Source organism: Mercenaria mercenaria, chromosome 7 (assembly GCF_021730395.1).
Source record: "Mercenaria mercenaria strain notata chromosome 7, MADL_Memer_1, whole genome shotgun sequence".
Classification (NCBI taxonomy): domain Eukaryota; kingdom Metazoa; phylum Mollusca; class Bivalvia; order Venerida; family Veneridae; genus Mercenaria; species Mercenaria mercenaria.
The window spans coordinates 26,041,378-26,059,463 of record NC_069367.1 but is presented as its reverse complement, the minus strand read 5'-3'; the positions used below and the strand labels follow the sequence as shown (position 1 = coordinate 26,059,463).

Genomic DNA, 18,086 nt, shown 5'->3' with positions numbered 1-18,086 from the left:
TATTGGCATTGGAACAGAATTCAGGAACACTGGTTAGGTTACAGAACTGAAATACTATCGAAAAAATGGCACTTAGATATGAACTTTATTATCATAGCTTTAATTTCAGTGACAAAATGCACATTTTCGGGTCAAATAAAACGCAAAAATTTAATATTTCAGAACATACAAAACCAAATACGTCGCAATAGAATACCCTTGACCTATCCAAGTCAAATAATCTTTCTTCGTTGCAAATTTTATTTATATGTTTATTTGTTCTACTTTTCGATGTGCTAAAGTACTGGTAAAGCTATTTATAGATCCACAAACACGTGAATCTGTTTGAAATATTTATTACTTTCATGAATCGCTTGGTGCTACAGTTTACAAGCAGTACTTGTCATCCACACACGTCTTTGGAGTACGACATTACTAAGGATTCTCATCAGCAGCAATAACGAATCGTCATGTAAAACATATATATCCAACAGACAAAAATGTAAGTTGATATGTTATGTGTAGATTTTTTACTTCTGATACCATTGGAATTCGTTTCGTGTACAGGAAAAAAATATTTGGAATATTTATTACAAACAGAATCATTTAAAAGATGACACCAGTGACAATAACTCTTCTTTAAACAAAAACAAGTATGTTCTATGCATAATTGACTTTTGAAGACCATATCAAACATTATCATCTGGTGTCAATTATTTTATCATTTGATGGAGTCTCTTGAACACAGATCCATAAAAAGGTAATTTATAGAACAATACTTGTATACCAGCCTTTGATTAGCACTGTTAGAATTATATTTGAACAGTTTAATATAATTCAATGAACTAAACATAATTTGTGAAACATATGCAAAAGTTATGTTGTCATTTTCCATATAGTTATGTATGTACCTGTATGTATTCATACATATAATGGATATGGTTCACACACAAACGCAACTACTAGGTATTCAAGATGTTTTCAGAACCTAACTACAGAAATGATATACAAGCATTTATATCTTTAGTTTTATTGACTTCAATATAAACAGGTTTTAAACATAATGATATGAATACAAAAAATGCAACCAGTTTCTAAACAAAGGATTTAAAGAGGAAATATTTATCCAATAAGGAGTTTTACAATAAATCTATGCTTTCTATAGAAGGAAGAACTTTGAACATTTCTGAGTATCAGGTAAAATTAGGTTCGGTGGTTACACGTACCTCAGTGCGTTTATAAACTTAACAGATGCAAATCTAATTGCTCATGAAACATGCACTAACTAAAGATTTGATTATGATTAAAATAAAAATTACAAACGCTAGAAAATAATAATCGCTGTCATGAAATACGGCTGCAACAGTACCATATTAAGGAGAAAATCTGATGACAAAAATATCAAGCAAAGCACATGCAGACAACAGCTTGCAAAAGAAAAATGAATTATTTTATGAATTATTTCATAATCCAGCATAAACGTATTGTGTGCAGCTTTGTGTATTGCCTCTAAGTGCAGAGTGTCTCCTTGAACTTGCAAGCAGTGTCGTTATATTTTCCGATTCATTGGGATCGAACATCATATATACTGTAATAGAATTCCGCATAAGCCTGTATTTCGGGGCATGATGATCGTTATTGCAAATTGCATTACCTCTAATGAAAAGACTCAATTAAACCGAGTCTACTATTATATTTTTGGTTGAGTTGAGTTGAGCTTCCAAAGGAAATTTTCGCAGAAGTTTTTAATATTGCAAAAACACATTTAAGATGCATAAAACCGGTTCGTTGAATAGAATTATCTAATAAACATTGTGTAATGATATATTACATACTCCGAAATATAAATTAGCATTATCTTTATTAATTATCATTTCATTTCGATTAACCCGGGCCTTTTTCTGTTTATTTGCAGAAATCAAATTATTTATTTCTTGTGTTTGTTCAATACATGTTAACACAGAAACGTCGTCTTATTTACTTCATCTAATCGAATAAACCATTGACCAGTTACTTTATAGGACTGGTGAGAAAATTTTCACCCCTTCTGCTTTATGATATTTTACATTAACATAACGAAAAAAGGTCTTATTACTGATAAGAGTATGATGTTTAGGCATTATAGACTTTTTATTGTAGAAAAAGTATGTTCTATCAATCGTTAAATAATTATGCACATATAAGTTTATCGTACAAGCTAATGTCAAATAATAACAAAGTTTATTATATACATCTGAATATTTTATCTCAAATACAGCATCTATTCAACTGATTTTACTATTTTCCCATCGAAAGGCCCACATGGGATCCAGGCCTGAAAAATCCTTTCGAACCAAACAAAATTGGAGATCAAGATACTCTATGAACCCTATTTTATTTGTCATATTGTTTAAATGAATATAGGAAATAAGTTAATGTGTAATATCATTGAACTTCAACTTCTGTAGATCACAACAACGCCTGCAGAACCCTGTCATTTATCTATTTCCAATGAAATAGTCTTCAACTGAAATCACTAGAAAATATATACATAATGAATACACAAACATACAAGTGAGACGATAAATAAACGAATGGAACATTCCATTCCAAGGGATCACGTGTGTCACAGATGATATTTTACAATATATGTCAAGTCATGTATAAACCAAAATGGTTCCCTTCTTGACAAGGTGCAAGATACTGTGGATGGGAAGTATTTACAAAAACCTCGTCATTTTCTGCCAGGTAAAATACTGCACCAAATGAACTTGTAGTCTCATCCCCAAAAGATGGCATTTCACAACGCGACTTACTACTTTCGAGAATCTTTTGTTCTTTTCCATTTTCACTTGAGACGTGGAAAATATAATGGTTCCAGTGATTAGGCAAAGTTTCACTCGCGAATACGTCACTTGTCGAGTATGAAAGAGGAATATTTCTCAGCTTTATCTGTGAAAATATGTAATAGTAGCCCGGCTGTTTGATAGTCAGTCTGCCATTTTTGTAAGTGATCCCTTCTCCAATAAATGAAGATTCAGTTGTATTCCATTGTATTACGTCTGTTTGTTCTGAAAGGAAATAAGTTAAAAAAAGCATAATTACTCGTATAATGAATGATTAATAAATGAAGTTTCAGTTATATTCCATTGTATCACGTCTGTTGGTTCTGAAAGGAAATAAATTAAAAAAAAGCATAATTACTCGTATAATGAATGATTAATAAATGAATTTTCAGTTATATTCCATTGTATCACGTCTGTTGGTTCTGAAAGGAAATAAATTTTAAAAAAAGCATAATTACTCGTATAATGAATGATTAATAAATGAAGCTTCAGTTATATTCCATTGTATCACGTCTGTTGGTTCTGAAAGGAAATAAATTTAAAAAAACCATAATTACTCGTATAATGAATGATTAATGATTTTCATTTTTCATTGAAACGTGATAAAAACATTGCAGTTCCTTACAAGACAGAGCGAATTTCGACATTCTAAGTAAGTGTTATGCCATTATGGGCCAAAATTTAACGTTTATTTGAAAACATTTTGTATGCAAATGAGCAGGTTTTTTTTCTTTACTTTTAAGATCACACCACTTAGAGGCCTATATATTTAAGTGTTCGAAATTGCTAGTCATCAATGCTGACATCTAAATAATCACGTTACCTTTTGTCATTTCTGACACTGATATTCCGTTGACTTGCGCAGACGGCTTTGCTTGTGTTGTCTTCTTGCACTCTTTAGATATCAACGGATAAATACCTGTAAGATAAGACAATGAGTTCGGGTTTATTCTATATTTTGGACACAGTCGAACACTAAAACATGTTGTTAAATAGATTACGGGAAAATAAGAAGAAGAGAAAACTGTTAAAAAAGTTGTACAATTTCATTCTCTATATTGAATAATTGATTCATTACCTTTGAACACGGGAAGATATCAAGTATAACATAAAATAATACTTACTTGACTTGACACTTGTTCCTCTGTCGTGTATTGCCTGGAAAGTTTGAAAAACAAATCAATGAATGTTTTCCTAACACCTGTAAATTCAATGTTGACTTATTTTAGACACGAGAATGGAAAGTGTTTTACAGACATATAGTTTTGTTTATATGCAGGAGACATTTACTGAAACAACTGATATTTCTTAAATTATTACCTTAGTAACCATCCAGTTTAAAACATCACTTGTATATCCACAGCAAATCCATTCCGTCGAATTGCCAGTCATATCTCTTGTTATCTTTGCGGCCATTTCCTCTGGTAATTCCTTGCCATCAAGCCCGATTTCGGTGCAATTTTGACATACGGTTTGTTCATGTGGAGTTAGGCTTTTCTTTCTGTATTCCCGCCATCCTATCACTAGACTTAACAGTGCAGCCAGCAGTAACACATTTAATATTATCAGACACCAAGCGACAATTTTGGTAGATCGTTTTGTACCCGTCCTCTTCTAAAATACAGAATACAATCAGCGATTAGAGGAAAAACATTCAATTTATTTCTAAGGTCTGATTGAACAGAACAGACAATACTGTCTAAAACATGAATAAATTAAAAGAAAGAAGAAACCGTTTTACTGTAGTAGACATGCGTTGTTGATTAAACGTGGTATGATGACTTTATGGGCTTTCCTTTGCATAACAATTCATACAAAACTTAACATAAATCTGTGGGAAAATGTAATAGGACTGGAATGATGTATCTGTAATGGCATGCGACAAAATATAGAGTGAAGTCTTGGAGTGGAGTCTCGAGTGACATATATGAGTGACCTTGGAGTCTAATTTTGGAGTGAGATTTTGGAGTAAAATTGAATATGGCTTTGCATTCAAAATTTGAAAAGTTATTAAGATTAAAAGCAGTGGTGTTACGGGTGAAATTTCATAACACAAAATACAATATTGATTAATGTATGTTGCTGTTGCTATAGAATGGTGATTGTTCGTAAGAAGAATCAAATTTAATATAAAACGAGACTGGTAGTTAAAGTTTTGATTATGGGAATGATGATAGTTTGTTTTATATAATTATGTCTACAACAAAAACTACTGATTGTTATTCGTGTCTTTAAGATGAAAATGTATATCAAAAATTATGTATCCGACATCATAATCGTCATCATTAATATCCTGAAAATCAATTTATCACCATTGACAGACAAATAATCGAACACAAGGAAATGAATTGTCCAAATTTCAGTCGCCGCCATTATTATTAACAACAATACAAACACTTCCATCACTATAGTCATCATCAACAACAATAACAACAACAAACCGTTATCTTCCGACCACATCTGTTTTGCATCTTGTTCATCAGCAAAAACATCAGTAGAACTAACGATGATGATGATGATGTAATGACAGATTATGATGATGATATTAATGACAACTGTGATGATGACAGTGGTGATTGTGATTATGATGATAATGATGGTAATTATAATGATGATTATCTTTTGTTGTTGTTGTTGGTGGTGATGATGATGGTGACCATGGTGGTAGTGATGAAGATGATAATGTTGATGATGATGGTGGTGATGATGATCTTGATGATGGTGTTGCTGCTGGTGATGAAAGTGTTTGTAATGATGATGATTGTCGTTATGCTTGTGATGATAGTGGTGATGTTAATGATAGTGGTGGTGGTGATAAAAATGTAGATGATGATGATTGTTGTGGTGGTTGTGATGATAGTGGTGGTGATGATGATGATGCTACTGATGATGATGACAATAATTAAAACAATGTTTTCAGGTTTCTTCAATGTGTTGAAAGTAAAGAATTAAAAAATACATGATGAATGGATTTTGTAAGGCACACACTAGAGAAAACAATTTCAGCTGTAACAACTGAAATATGTGGGAATGACAAAATTATTGACCTTAAAACCTTCTTATGGTCCCTTTTTCATAGTTGCAAGAGCAAATTTTATTTATTATTGCCTGTTATCTTTTTTTCTGATCAGGGGACATGGTAATTAGATCAGTGATAAGAGTACCCATGCACGCCTTGACTTGCACTGATAAGCCTAGACTTACAAAGTCTGTTGAGATCAAATAATCTGTAATAATATTAATTTCTTCATACTGACACTGATGTTTTCTCAGAAAAAAAATCTCTCTAGGCTCATCTCAGAGGCAAGAGATATTGTAAACTTTTTCAGAAAGTGGTATCAGAGAGGATTGATTTTGTGGCTAGGTGCTTCACATTTAATGACTCTAACGACTGATGCCAGTCTATGATAAGCCCAGTTGTTTGATTTATAATATAAACAAGGTTAATAATTTCATGTGACCAAATTAGCAAGATGTTGTTTTTTTTTTGTTGAGAAACTCAAATAATTTGAAAAATTAAAGTTTCAATCATGAGCTTTCCAGTTTAATATTGGTAAAAGTACCATGAGAAACTTTCTGATGCTGATGTAAAAAATGATGATGATGATTTAAGAATTAAAACCTAATATACAGTTATAACATTTAATTGAAGTATCACTTTAAAACAAAAGTTTTAATAACACTTTCATCATCACAAACATCAATAATGTTCATCAATATTAACAATATAAATCATCTTCATTATCATATACATGCCATTCTTATTTCACAGACAACATTATAATGAAAATATCTTTATCACTATCAACATTATCATCAAAAAATCCTGTCATAAAAATCATCATCATCATCACCATCATTATCATCATCATCATCATCGACAGTAGCAGCAGCAGCAGCAGCAGCAGCAATAAAAGATTAAAAAAAATCATCATAAAGAAGCGGCATAACTACATAACATTCTTTTCCCTCCCTTTCTCAATTAAAAAAATAACAACGTCATCATCATCAGTGCTATTAACATCATCAGCTGCATTTTCATCATCAGCATTATCAAAACGGCATAAACATCACCGTGAAATAACGCTACAAAAACTATCATATTCGTTCATCATCATCAGCAGCAGCAGTAAAAAAAATCAAAATAAAATCAATAAAAGCAGCGGTATTAACTATATGTCATTCTTTTCCCTCCTTTTCTCAATTAAAAAATAGCATCATCATCATCATCATCAGGTGCACCTCCATCATCAGCATTATAAAAACATTGACAAAGGTAATATCTGCATACTTCTTACAAACATCATTATCAATTAATGCTAGAAAAACCATCATCACCATCATCATCTGTAGCTGCGTTATTTCCAACAACGTCCCTCTTTCCACCACTTTCCTTTTTTATGACCTTCGTTATGTAATCAATATATCTGATATGAAGAAAAACAAAAACAGAAAAAAAAAAAAAAAAAAAAAAAAAATAACCTATGATTTTGCCTCCAAAATCTCACTCCAATTTTTCACTCCAAAATCTCACACCATCATGGCATGACTCTACTCCATGACTCCACTAATATTTTTTCGTATGCCATCTGTGATTACTTGAATGTGATAATTTTAACTTAAACTGTGCTTAATAGTGCAATGTTTGACTAGTGTCAGTATTTTATATTAATGTTTTATAATTAAATATGATATTGTGATATCGCTCTATCTCATTTCATCTCATCTCATCTCATCTCATCTCTCATCTCATCTCATCTCATCTCATCTATCTATCTAATCTATCTTATCTATCTATCTATACTATCTATCTTATCTATCTATCTATCTATCTATCTGTCTGTCTGTCTGTCTGTCTATCTATCTATCTATCTATCTATCTATCTATCTATCTGTCTGTCTGTCTGTCTATCTATCTATCCATCTTATCTATCTACCCGCCCGCTTAGCTCAGTAGGTAGAGCGTTGGTCTACGGATCGCGGGATCGTGAGTTCGATCCTCGGGCGGGGCGTATGTTCTCCGTAACTATTTGATAAACGACATTGTGTCTGAAATCATTAGTCCTCCACCTCTGATTCATGTGGGGAAGTTGGCAGTTACTTGCGGAGAACAGGTTTGTACTGTTACAGAATCCAGGAACACTAGTTAGGTTAACTGTCCGCCGTTACGTGACTGAAATACTGTTGAAAAACGGCGTTAAACCCAAAACAAACAAACAAAATCTTATCTATCTATCTATCTATCTTATCTATCTTATTATCTATCTATCTATCTTATCTATCTATCTATCTAGCTTATCTATCTATCTATCTATTTATCCTATCTATCTATCTATCTATCTATCTATATCTATCTATCTATCTATCTATCTATCTATCGGAAGTCTAACTATGCTACATTTGTTTACGAAAAGGAAAATAAATCCATATTAATGTATATTTTTTATGTTAGTAACCACGTATACCATATTAGTATATGAAGGTCTTACCAAGTTGTCGGTATTTGTTTTTACACTAGTATATCCGTTTTTATCTGCCATATTTAACAAACTTCTCTTTTCGCTTTTGACTTATTTGATTTTGCGAGTTCTTTATTAGTGGAGATAAAAATAGAATTTTCGGAAAATGTAAAAATAAACTACAACACATACGTTCTATTTTAAGCTCAATTACTAAAGTAGGTCAAGGCTAACTAAAAGTAGCTACATCGATTAAAAGCAAATAAATACTGTTAGTGGTTGCATTTCGCTATATTAATTCAAAGCGTCACTGTTTTTTGCAGTTTTGTGATTTAAGTTGCATGCAAGTTGTGATTCATCCCAAATTAATTTAGTTGCAAATTGCAGAATCGAAACAAAATAGAGTGTAATTTAAAAATCAATATGATTGCAACTTCGAATAGCTCTGCTCGTAGTTTGCATTTATCATCGCAAACTGCAGAGTGCAAGTAATCGTCTCAATGCGAAACACAGACAAGGAAGTATCGGCAGTTTGCACATCTGTATTTAAAACTTAGGCCAAACCAAATTGATTAATAGTTCTTCGGAAAATTTCCCCCCCCCCACCCCCCCAAAAAATGGGAGCGAGCGAGCGAAATCTTTTGTTTTTTTTCTCAATTTTGATTATTTCAGTGGCGGGTAGATTTTACATGGAGCGAGCGGGTATTTTTTTTTCTCCAGCTTGGACCCTAAAAGGAGGCATAACCAGTTATGATTATACATGAAGTTAACATTTCTTTAAGAATAAAACAGAAATCAAACATTTACAGTGTGACTAACACAGTAGATAGCTTTTCTATATGTTTTAAAGACTACATGAATGGTGTTGCAAATAAATTCTTGCCAAAACTCACTGAATCAGTTTGTTTTTATTTTGTATTTATAATTACTAAGGGATGAGTGTCTTATTTTTAATTTTGATTGTTCTACATTAATCTGAAGGCGTGCCCATTTAAAGGCAGAGGATGAGGAATAGTTAAGACAAAACGGGCACCCAAGTGGAATAACATATCTTCTGAAACCCAGTTAGATGGCTTCGACACATGAGCAACTTTGTGCCCCTAGTGAAGCTCCAAACGGTAGAGGTGAGGGGAAAGTAATAAATCACTTGACCAATGAGACCAAACGGAGTTGGGCACACAAATGCTTCGACATTGCTCGAATACCATTGGAATAATTTCTTAACAGATCAGGCTAGCTTAAGATTTTGTGGTAGAGGTTTATTTCAGTCAAAAAATGATAACAGACGGACAAAAAATGATCCCAATATGGCCACTCTTAAAAGTGTTATTTGTTGTGCTTTGATTGACCAAGAAATTTTGAGTTGGGAAGGTCTGTTTTTTCAGTTTCTTTCTTTCAATCAATTCACAACCAATTAATATACAAAGAGGGAAAATTGGGGTTACAATACGACAGAAATTATCTTTATATCTACACTACTAAAGTACTTATTTGAAAAGCTTAACATTTTTTTTAAATTGAATATGCATTTTGATGGAATATCTGACTGCCGTACTAAAGAAGTTACGTTCAAAATGATTTGGGCCCCGAGACAATTAAATTTAATGTGATGGATCAGTCAGGATCTGTGAATAAACTTTTTTTTTAAAGAAAGCACTTTGCTTCGGCTCTAGATCTAACATATTGAACTAAAAATAGTTTGAAAACTTTATCTGAACAATAGTTCTATGTTTAATCCAAATACTGTATTTTTAATTGAATCCCCGTGCACGTCTTACAAGTCGGGCTCTGTTCTTTTCACTGTATTCTGTATTGAACAATCGTAGTACGTGCCTGCTTCATCACCTACCGGTACATCGAAGGCCAAGTGTGGCATTAGCCCAGACACTCCAGATTTAAAACAAATGATGAACAACATCATAATTCCTGACCTTTTTGTGTTTGAGTCATCAGCTACATGTAATACGAACGCATGAATTCCGATCAATATCACTTTGACGCATTAAAACAGCGATAAAACCTGATTTGCCGTTATCATTCCGGACCGCTTAATCAGAAAGAAAAAAAAATCGGAGATTTTTACGTACGTGCGGGCGAGTGAATTTTTTTCTTTTTCTCGGGAATGAAATCATTGATGCGGTAGTTCCGACGAACGACAAATCAATTTGGTATGGCCTTAATATATTTACATATAATAAATCAGGTAAATTTTGCTGTCATGTTTTATAAGCGTGTCTTATGAAATAGGGATGTCTTTGTTAAATAAACTAGTAGGAAAGCCTTTGCTCTTTAAATTTGAAATGAATAAATATATGCTGTAACATATCTAAGTCGATTTCTTAGACATAATGCAAAATACCTTCTAGGGGTCTCCGTGGCCGAGTGGTTCACGTCGCTGACTTCAAACCCATAATGGTTGTAGCTAAACTTATGGGACGGTCTGTGGATCTACCCAGGTGCCCTACCGTGATAAAATATTACCAGGAGGGGCATCACAGGTCTTTCACAAAAAAGCTGGAAAGACGCCATATGACCAATAATTGAATGGCGTGGCGCTAAACTTATATCTTCTGATAACTAAGTAATAAGTATTGATTGTTTATAAACAATAGCAAATCTGGTGTCGTCGTATCTGTACAAAGTCAGACTTTAAATGTCAAAATATGTCGTTGTCATGTTTTATACATCACTGAAACAAGTCATTACGACTTTATTTTTACTGTATTAATTGTAAAGATCAGTTCTAAATATAGCATCATACTGAAAAATTTGTTCAACGTGCAAATTTTTATACAATGTATGCTTTTGACAACGCAGAAAGAGGAATATAGGACAAAATCCCCCTTAGACAAAATCCGCCCTTCTGTTTCTGATCTTCCCGGACAAAATCCCCCCTTTGAAATTATCAAGGTGGACAACATCCCCTTGTGAAAATATCAAGTTGGACAAAATCCCTCCCCACACTATGATATTTTTTAAATTATTTATTTACCTTTTTATTTCAGAATGGAAACATATATAAACATACAGTGAAAAGAAAATATATATTTCGTAATAATCAGCAGAAACGATTTGCCTTTGGCCATTTACAAATAATAAACAAGAAATATGGCAAATACAATAAGCACAGCAATATATTACAAACAGAAAATATAATTCAGTTTAAGAAACCGTCATAACATGGGTCAGATAATTACCACCATTAATGAAAGTTTGGCAATCTGCTTGTAATCTTCAGATATGGAATGTCTTCATGTATCACTTTGAATTAAACGATTTTAATGCAATTCCCAACTGCAGTCAAGAACTGCTCAATGCTTTTTTTCTGCATTTGGTTGTTGGTTCACCACTCTATAATATTCTGTAGTTTAAACATTAAGACAAACTTTTCCAACAAAGATATGTAAATAAAATATTTCAATACTAGAAATCATTGTTCAAGTACAAGAAAGTTGTTAGTAGTAAAGGCATAACTAAATTGTAAAATTAAGATAATTTATTAATGAATCATCTTAAATGATAAGAATCATCGTAAATTGATCTGTTGAAAAAAAAAATACAACAACAACACTACTTTACTTTTGAATTAGGGGCACCTCAAAATTTTTCAAATCTTGAACCCCAGTCGTCTGGATCTAGAGTCAAGGGTACTTTTCCACTGAACTATTGATGACGGGGATATTTTTGGTTAAAGGGGGATTTTGTCCTCTCCAAAAATTAATCAAAGGGGGATTTTTCCAACTTGTCATTTTCACAAGGTTTTTTTTCCCATCTTGATAATTTCACAGGGGTGATTTTGTTCAGGTAGGTCAGAAATAGGAGGGGGATGGGGGTGGGGGTTGTCCACGGGGGATTTCGTCCGTTTCCCCAGAAAGTGACGTCAGACGTACTTTAGCTTTTTCCGGAAGTAAAGAAATGAAAGCAAACCGGCTAAACATGGAAGCGAAAGTCGCATTTGTATTGGTCTATAATCATGGGTCACGCACTTTCTAACGATCTGAAAACACCTGGGATGTGAGCTTTTGATCTACGAACCAATATTTGAATTCGGAATAAAGACAAATCCTACAGGGGTCCGAAAAATGGAACTTCGTCAAATCGTTCCAAAGGTCCTTTCCGATGTTGTCTAAAAGTGCCAGTATATGCCTCTGAGTTAGATATTTCAGTATTTGAGAGTTGCAGACGTTGAAACTTCAGAAATAGTTTCATAATAAATGAATCGCACCATGAGAAAACCAACATAGTGCATTTGCGACCAGCATGGATCCAGACCAGCCTGTGCATCCGCGCAGTCAGATCAGGATCCATGCTGTTCACTAACGGTTTCTCTAATTGCAATAAGCTTTGAAAGCGAACTGCATGGATCCTGACCAGACTGCGCGGATGCGCAGGCTGGTCTGGATCCATGCTAGTTCACAAATGCACTATGTTGGTTTTCTCATGGTGCGGCTCAAATGTTGATTCTACGGAAGCGTGAAAGGGACATTAGACGCTAATACGTTTTATTAACTTACAGGCGCGGAAAGTATATAAGCACAATAAATAATATCTATTTATTTCAGTAATATTTACTTACTCCTAACTGCCTTTACCATGTAAGGAATCTTTTAATGATAATACTAAATACACATTAGAAGAATGCCGTTCTATGGTTGGAAATCCTTCGATAAATATGATGAAGCAATAGTTTATATATATAATACGAAAGTGCAAGCTGATCATGATATACACCGGTCGCAAAGACATAATCAATCGTGTCCAGCATGATAAAAGGGTTAATTATGTTTTAAAAATGACCAGCTCATTGATTTAACTTATTCAAATGTACATGTCTATTAATCCGTAATTAATCAACGAGTCTTTATAACTTTTTTAAATCATGTTTCCAGTGCTAACACCTGCCATTTGGGTTTCGACGAGAAACCAATAAAGGAATTTATGTTCTCTTGAGAAATAAATCTTTGTTATTTTTCAGTAGGTACGCAAGAGCTATAATTTCTGCTTCTATTACTCTAATCAAGTCCATACAATATAACATGCCTCGATTTGAGCAGGTCACGGGTGTGGTCAATTTTATCATTTTTTATTTCAAACCGGTTTATTCCTTCACAAATAACTAAGCAGACAAGTCGATAGTTCGTGTACAAAAACACCTTCATCAAATGTTTGAAGAGCTGGCGTTTACCAGTAAAGTTGCCAAAGAGAGGAGCGTGCAAGAAAAATGCAGATAGGTTTCTTGTCTTTTTCATTTATAACGTATTTTATGAAATTAAAGATGAATGAAAAGTTACAATAATTGGCCACTAAAGCTCTTGAATACAATGTAATTTTGAATATTTCCATGTGTTATTTATTAATATCCAACAATCATCTGTTAATTACGATATATATAAAAAAGTATATGATTGCAAATTTGGGAATGAATGAACGCATCTTTCTATGGTTGTTGCCAATAGCAGTTGAATACTTTGAAAGCGTAACAATCTTCACCAAACTTGAACAAAATGTGTTTGACCATAAGACCTCGGGGGAGTTCGATAACTTGCCAATTCGGCCCAGGCACTTTGGAATTATGGCCCTTGAAAACTTGTTTTATAATCAAAACACTGAAAGTCTGATAAGACAGTCAGTTATAATCAAAGCACTGAAAATCTGATAAGACAGTTGTCGGAGACATGCGCTTTTCTCAAAAGCATCTCTAGTTTAAGAAATATAATATCGTGGTTATTTACTTGTTGTTATATTTATATAATTTTGATGGTATCCTCATGATAAGGATGTTGGTGGCGACGTTGTGCTATTAATCATACCTTTAAACACAAAAGTAAAATATGATGATGATGATGATGATGATGATGATGGTGGTGGTGGTGGTGTTTATGATGATTATTAGTCTATGCATTGTACTCTACATTGGGTGATAATTACAGCAGTACTATATTGACCTTTCGAAACTGGAAATAGTTTAAAAAATTAATCATGCATTAAGTGTTAGTTTGTGTCGCACATTTTTCAGTATACGTCAGTACAATCGTTTGCTTTGTTTTATTTCTAAGCAGGTATTGAAAGGAAATTTCTTTTGGGTGATGAGTAAAGAACACATACAGGTGGACAATAGAAATTTATGCTGTTATTTGGTAAAGTTGTTAAAACATGTTATTTGGTAGCAATACCTAAAGGTAAGTAGTCAGGTAAAAGCTATATGTTATTAAACCGTCGTCTTTGGTCTGTTTTGCTCTGCCATCTAAATCGGTTTGTGACCAAATTATCTATCTAAACACTGTTTAGATGTGGTTATTGTAGAAGCGGAGGATAAAATTTCGATGCCATTGAAACGTTGCTATTGGTCCGTTTTGTTCTACCGTATGTGATACAGACTATACATAGGTTTGTGTCCGTAATATCTATGTTAACGCTTGTTATTAAACTGTTTTCCTGCGGCTTTTGTAAAACAGGTTGTCTATGGCGGTTAAATTGATTGAACTGATTTGAACGGCATATGTCATACAAATTTTGCTTTCGAAATGCGACTTTGCTTATTCGGTGTTAGATGCTTCTTGTGCATGTATGTATTACGTAAGAAAATATTTCGTATTATACTGCCATTGACTTAGTCGTAAGAAATTGCAATAACAAAGATTCTTGAATATTGCGTCAGTATGATATCCTACTGCCGCCATCTAACTAATTATTTCCGTTCACAGTGCAAAATCTAGGGTTGTGCGCTTTGTGTCATAATCGTAATAACAAATCATTCATCAATAATAAAAAAAAACTTTTTAGTATTTCTGTTATTTAAAGATTTGAATTCGCGACGTTAAACCCATTAAAATAGATAAATACTTTTTATGTTATATTTACTTTTATTTAGTTGCTTGTGTATGCAGCTTCTACATCCTCTTGTCATTGGCGTTGTGCTGTCGATATATGTTATCATACCAGAGCCAAGGAAGAAGCACTGTCGATTCAAACAGTACACTAAGAATAGTAAATTCAAACAGTACACTAAGAATAGAAGGGCAGCATGAGAGCATTTTCCTACCATTTGTCGGATTACATTGGAGACTTTGCTAAATCTTAATGCTGAACAGACATGTAATTCTGTAAGGACAAAAGAAAAGTAGTTTGTTTAAAAATATAATTTACAAATTAATTGAATCAAACGTGTCGATCGCCAATCTTTTATTAGTATTTTCAGACACGTGTTGTTTTACTTTCAGGACGAACTGGACATTCGCTTTAAAAACATGTCTTCTCCAGTTACGAAGTAAATTTTACGGTCGGCTATAAATCATACGAAAATCTAAATCTCAATATTAAAGTACTGGAATATATGCAATACAAAGGGACAAAATAACATAAAACTATAAACGTACCAACCTAAGACAGGGTTAAAAATATATTAAGATTTGCAACCAGTGTACACACGTATACTGGTGTAAATGTAACATATCTCCACTTCGCATCAGTATGCAATGAATAAAACAGCTTGCAAATGTACGCATATGTACACTAGAAAATCAGTGATCAAATACCAACAATGTGACTATGACAAGATACATATAGGTTATTAGCTTTATATCGGGAAATATGCACGAGGTCTTCAGCGGAAATATTGCGCGACGAAATGAGCGCAATATTATTCCGCTGAAGAACGAGTGCATATTTTTCCGATGCAAAGATAATAACCTTTTTATTACATACGCATCTACACGTATAAATATAGTGTAAATATCATAAATATGTTCAATCGCCTGAATAAGATTGACAATACTGAACTAAATAGAAAAATGTAGTGCAACAACACACACGGCATTACGTCACGCACCCGATATGAAACTCAGGCATCAGTGTATGGAAAAATATTGACGTTTCCGATACCAGTGTAACTTAACGGGGAATAGAAACATGTATGTAATAAGTCGCAATATACAACCTTTAACTTAACATATTGGTATATTTGGAAAATTACCAATTTAAGTTTAAATTTAAGACACACAGTCTGTTCATGTGGTGGCACGGTGTATTTGCCGTGTACCTGCCATTCAACCATTAGACTTGCAAGCAGCAATACGGTTAATATTAGCAGACACCAAAAAATAGTTTTAGTAGATCTTTTTGAAAATATTCTGTCCCAAAATGCAGAATACAAATTTCTTCGATGGGATCAGTAAAAATTATTCTAATTAGTCTTCGTTGTTCTTTAACATGACTTGCATTATTAAAATACAAACTTCCTTTAAACGAAAAGGATTTCTACAAAAGAATTGTTTTACATAAAGTATCTATCAGCTACGGTGTTCCCTAATGGTCTTCTCTGTTTCATGTGTTCTCCCTGTAGAATAATATTAATACGAAGAATGGGCGAAGATGCTAAGATACGATATCACGATACAATAACTCAATAACACGATGCATATACACGAAATTAACATAGCATCTTCGTCTTATCGTATTATCGTACCTCGGAAGAGGTTATATTTGAGTTAATGTAACTTATCTGAGTAGCCAGTTGTTCTGCATAAGAAACGGTGAGAGTAATCTTGAAAAAGGAAAGATCGTCAAGCTTGATTCTTTTCCTTATAGCTGTGGCTAGTGACTGAGTTTCAAATAATTGACAAAGGAAGTGAAGTAAACTCTAAACTCTATATAGCAAAGGGTTTAAACCTTTTTTAACAAAAACACGCCAAGACTGTTTTAGCACATATAATATAAAAGCTACTGTGAAATCACTAATATTAGCGGGGGACTAATTTTCGTAGATTTCGTGATTGAGTCAATCCACGAAATTTAATCCAAACGAACATGTAAAATACCTATTCATTTTATGTTCAAAAATTGAAATCCACGAATTCATACCTTCATGAAATTGCCGTTTTTACCAAAACCACTAAATTTTTATTCCCATAATATTAAATGATTTTACAGTAGGTGTTACATCAGCCATCGCATTTAACTAATTAAATTGACACACGGCTTAGAACTAAGAAAAGTCAGTTTTACGACTCTGACTTTATTCCCACAATATCAAATGATTTTACAGTAGGTGTTACATCACCCATCGCATTTAACTAATTAAATTGACACACGGCATAGAACTAAGAAAAGTCAGTTTTATGACTCTGAAGATTGATTTCAAAAAGTGTACTGAAACTCTTGAAGGGACGCCTACAGAAACGTAATATGAATAATAAAGAAAACTGGTACAAAAAGTTTCAAGTTTCTAGTTTATTTATTTCAAGGCAGAAGGTCTGAGACCCATGTGGCAATACAACAATACATATGTTGTAAAGCTGGATTTTTACAACATAATGTTACATAATACATAGTTTCAGTATTGCATAATATCATCTAACAGTCTAATATTTCATCATAAATGTTTGTATTTACTAATAGTAGAGTATTTTAAGATTTGAAAGCATAGACATTTAGCTAGTCTATTAAGGGTATTCAGCTAGTCTATTAAAGACTGCTGATTTATCTATGTAGATAATTCATCACTCTAACACAGTTCAGTATATTCATTTGATACTTTATTATGGTTTATATATATTTCATAGTCATCAGTACTTTCAGTTTATCTTTATTGTTACAAACTGCATTTAATATCTTTACATTCTTTTATTTTGTATTTTCATCAGCTATTTTTAGTAAGACCAGTTATGAAAGAACTTTGAGCTATTTTTAGATTATAGACGAAGAGGTTACATAAACATTGTCAATGTCATAGCTGATATGTAAGATAAATGTTGAATGGCTTATCAGAAAGATGCTGGCCAATCAGAATGTACTTTACATCCTTCATGGTTGACTGCATTCTGGA

The 18,086-nt window shown here is 33.0% G+C and overlaps 1 protein-coding gene across 1 annotated transcript; it reads right to left on the bottom strand.

The window, feature by feature from the left end:
• Window positions 1-993: 993 nt before the first annotated feature.
• LOC123554526 (tumor necrosis factor ligand superfamily member 14-like) lies at window positions 994-8,413 on the bottom strand. Its single transcript, XM_045344743.2, has 5 exons — window positions 8,294-8,413; window positions 4,125-4,418; window positions 3,929-3,962; window positions 3,628-3,723; window positions 994-3,029 (listed from the first exon to the last, which is right to left on the bottom strand). The coding sequence occupies exons 1-5, from the start codon at window positions 8,342-8,344 to the stop codon at window positions 2,611-2,613; spliced, it is 894 nt and encodes a 297-aa protein (XP_045200678.1). The 5' UTR covers window positions 8,345-8,413; the 3' UTR covers window positions 994-2,610.
• Between the last annotated feature and the right edge of the window lie 9,673 nt (window positions 8,414-18,086).

Excerpts from the sequence above, each read along its gene's own strand:
- LOC123554526 (XM_045344743.2), bottom strand. The coding sequence starts at position 8,344 with ATGGCAGATAAAAACGGATATACTAGTGTAAAAACAAATACCGACAAC. Across the intron at positions 3,963-4,124 it reads TAAACTGGATGGTTACTAAG|GCAATACACGACAGAGGAAC; the intron begins GTAATAATTTAA and ends CAAACTTTCCAG. Across the intron at positions 3,724-3,928 it reads AGGAACAAGTGTCAAGTCAA|GTATTTATCCGTTGATATCT; the intron begins GTAAGTATTATT and ends CTTATCTTACAG.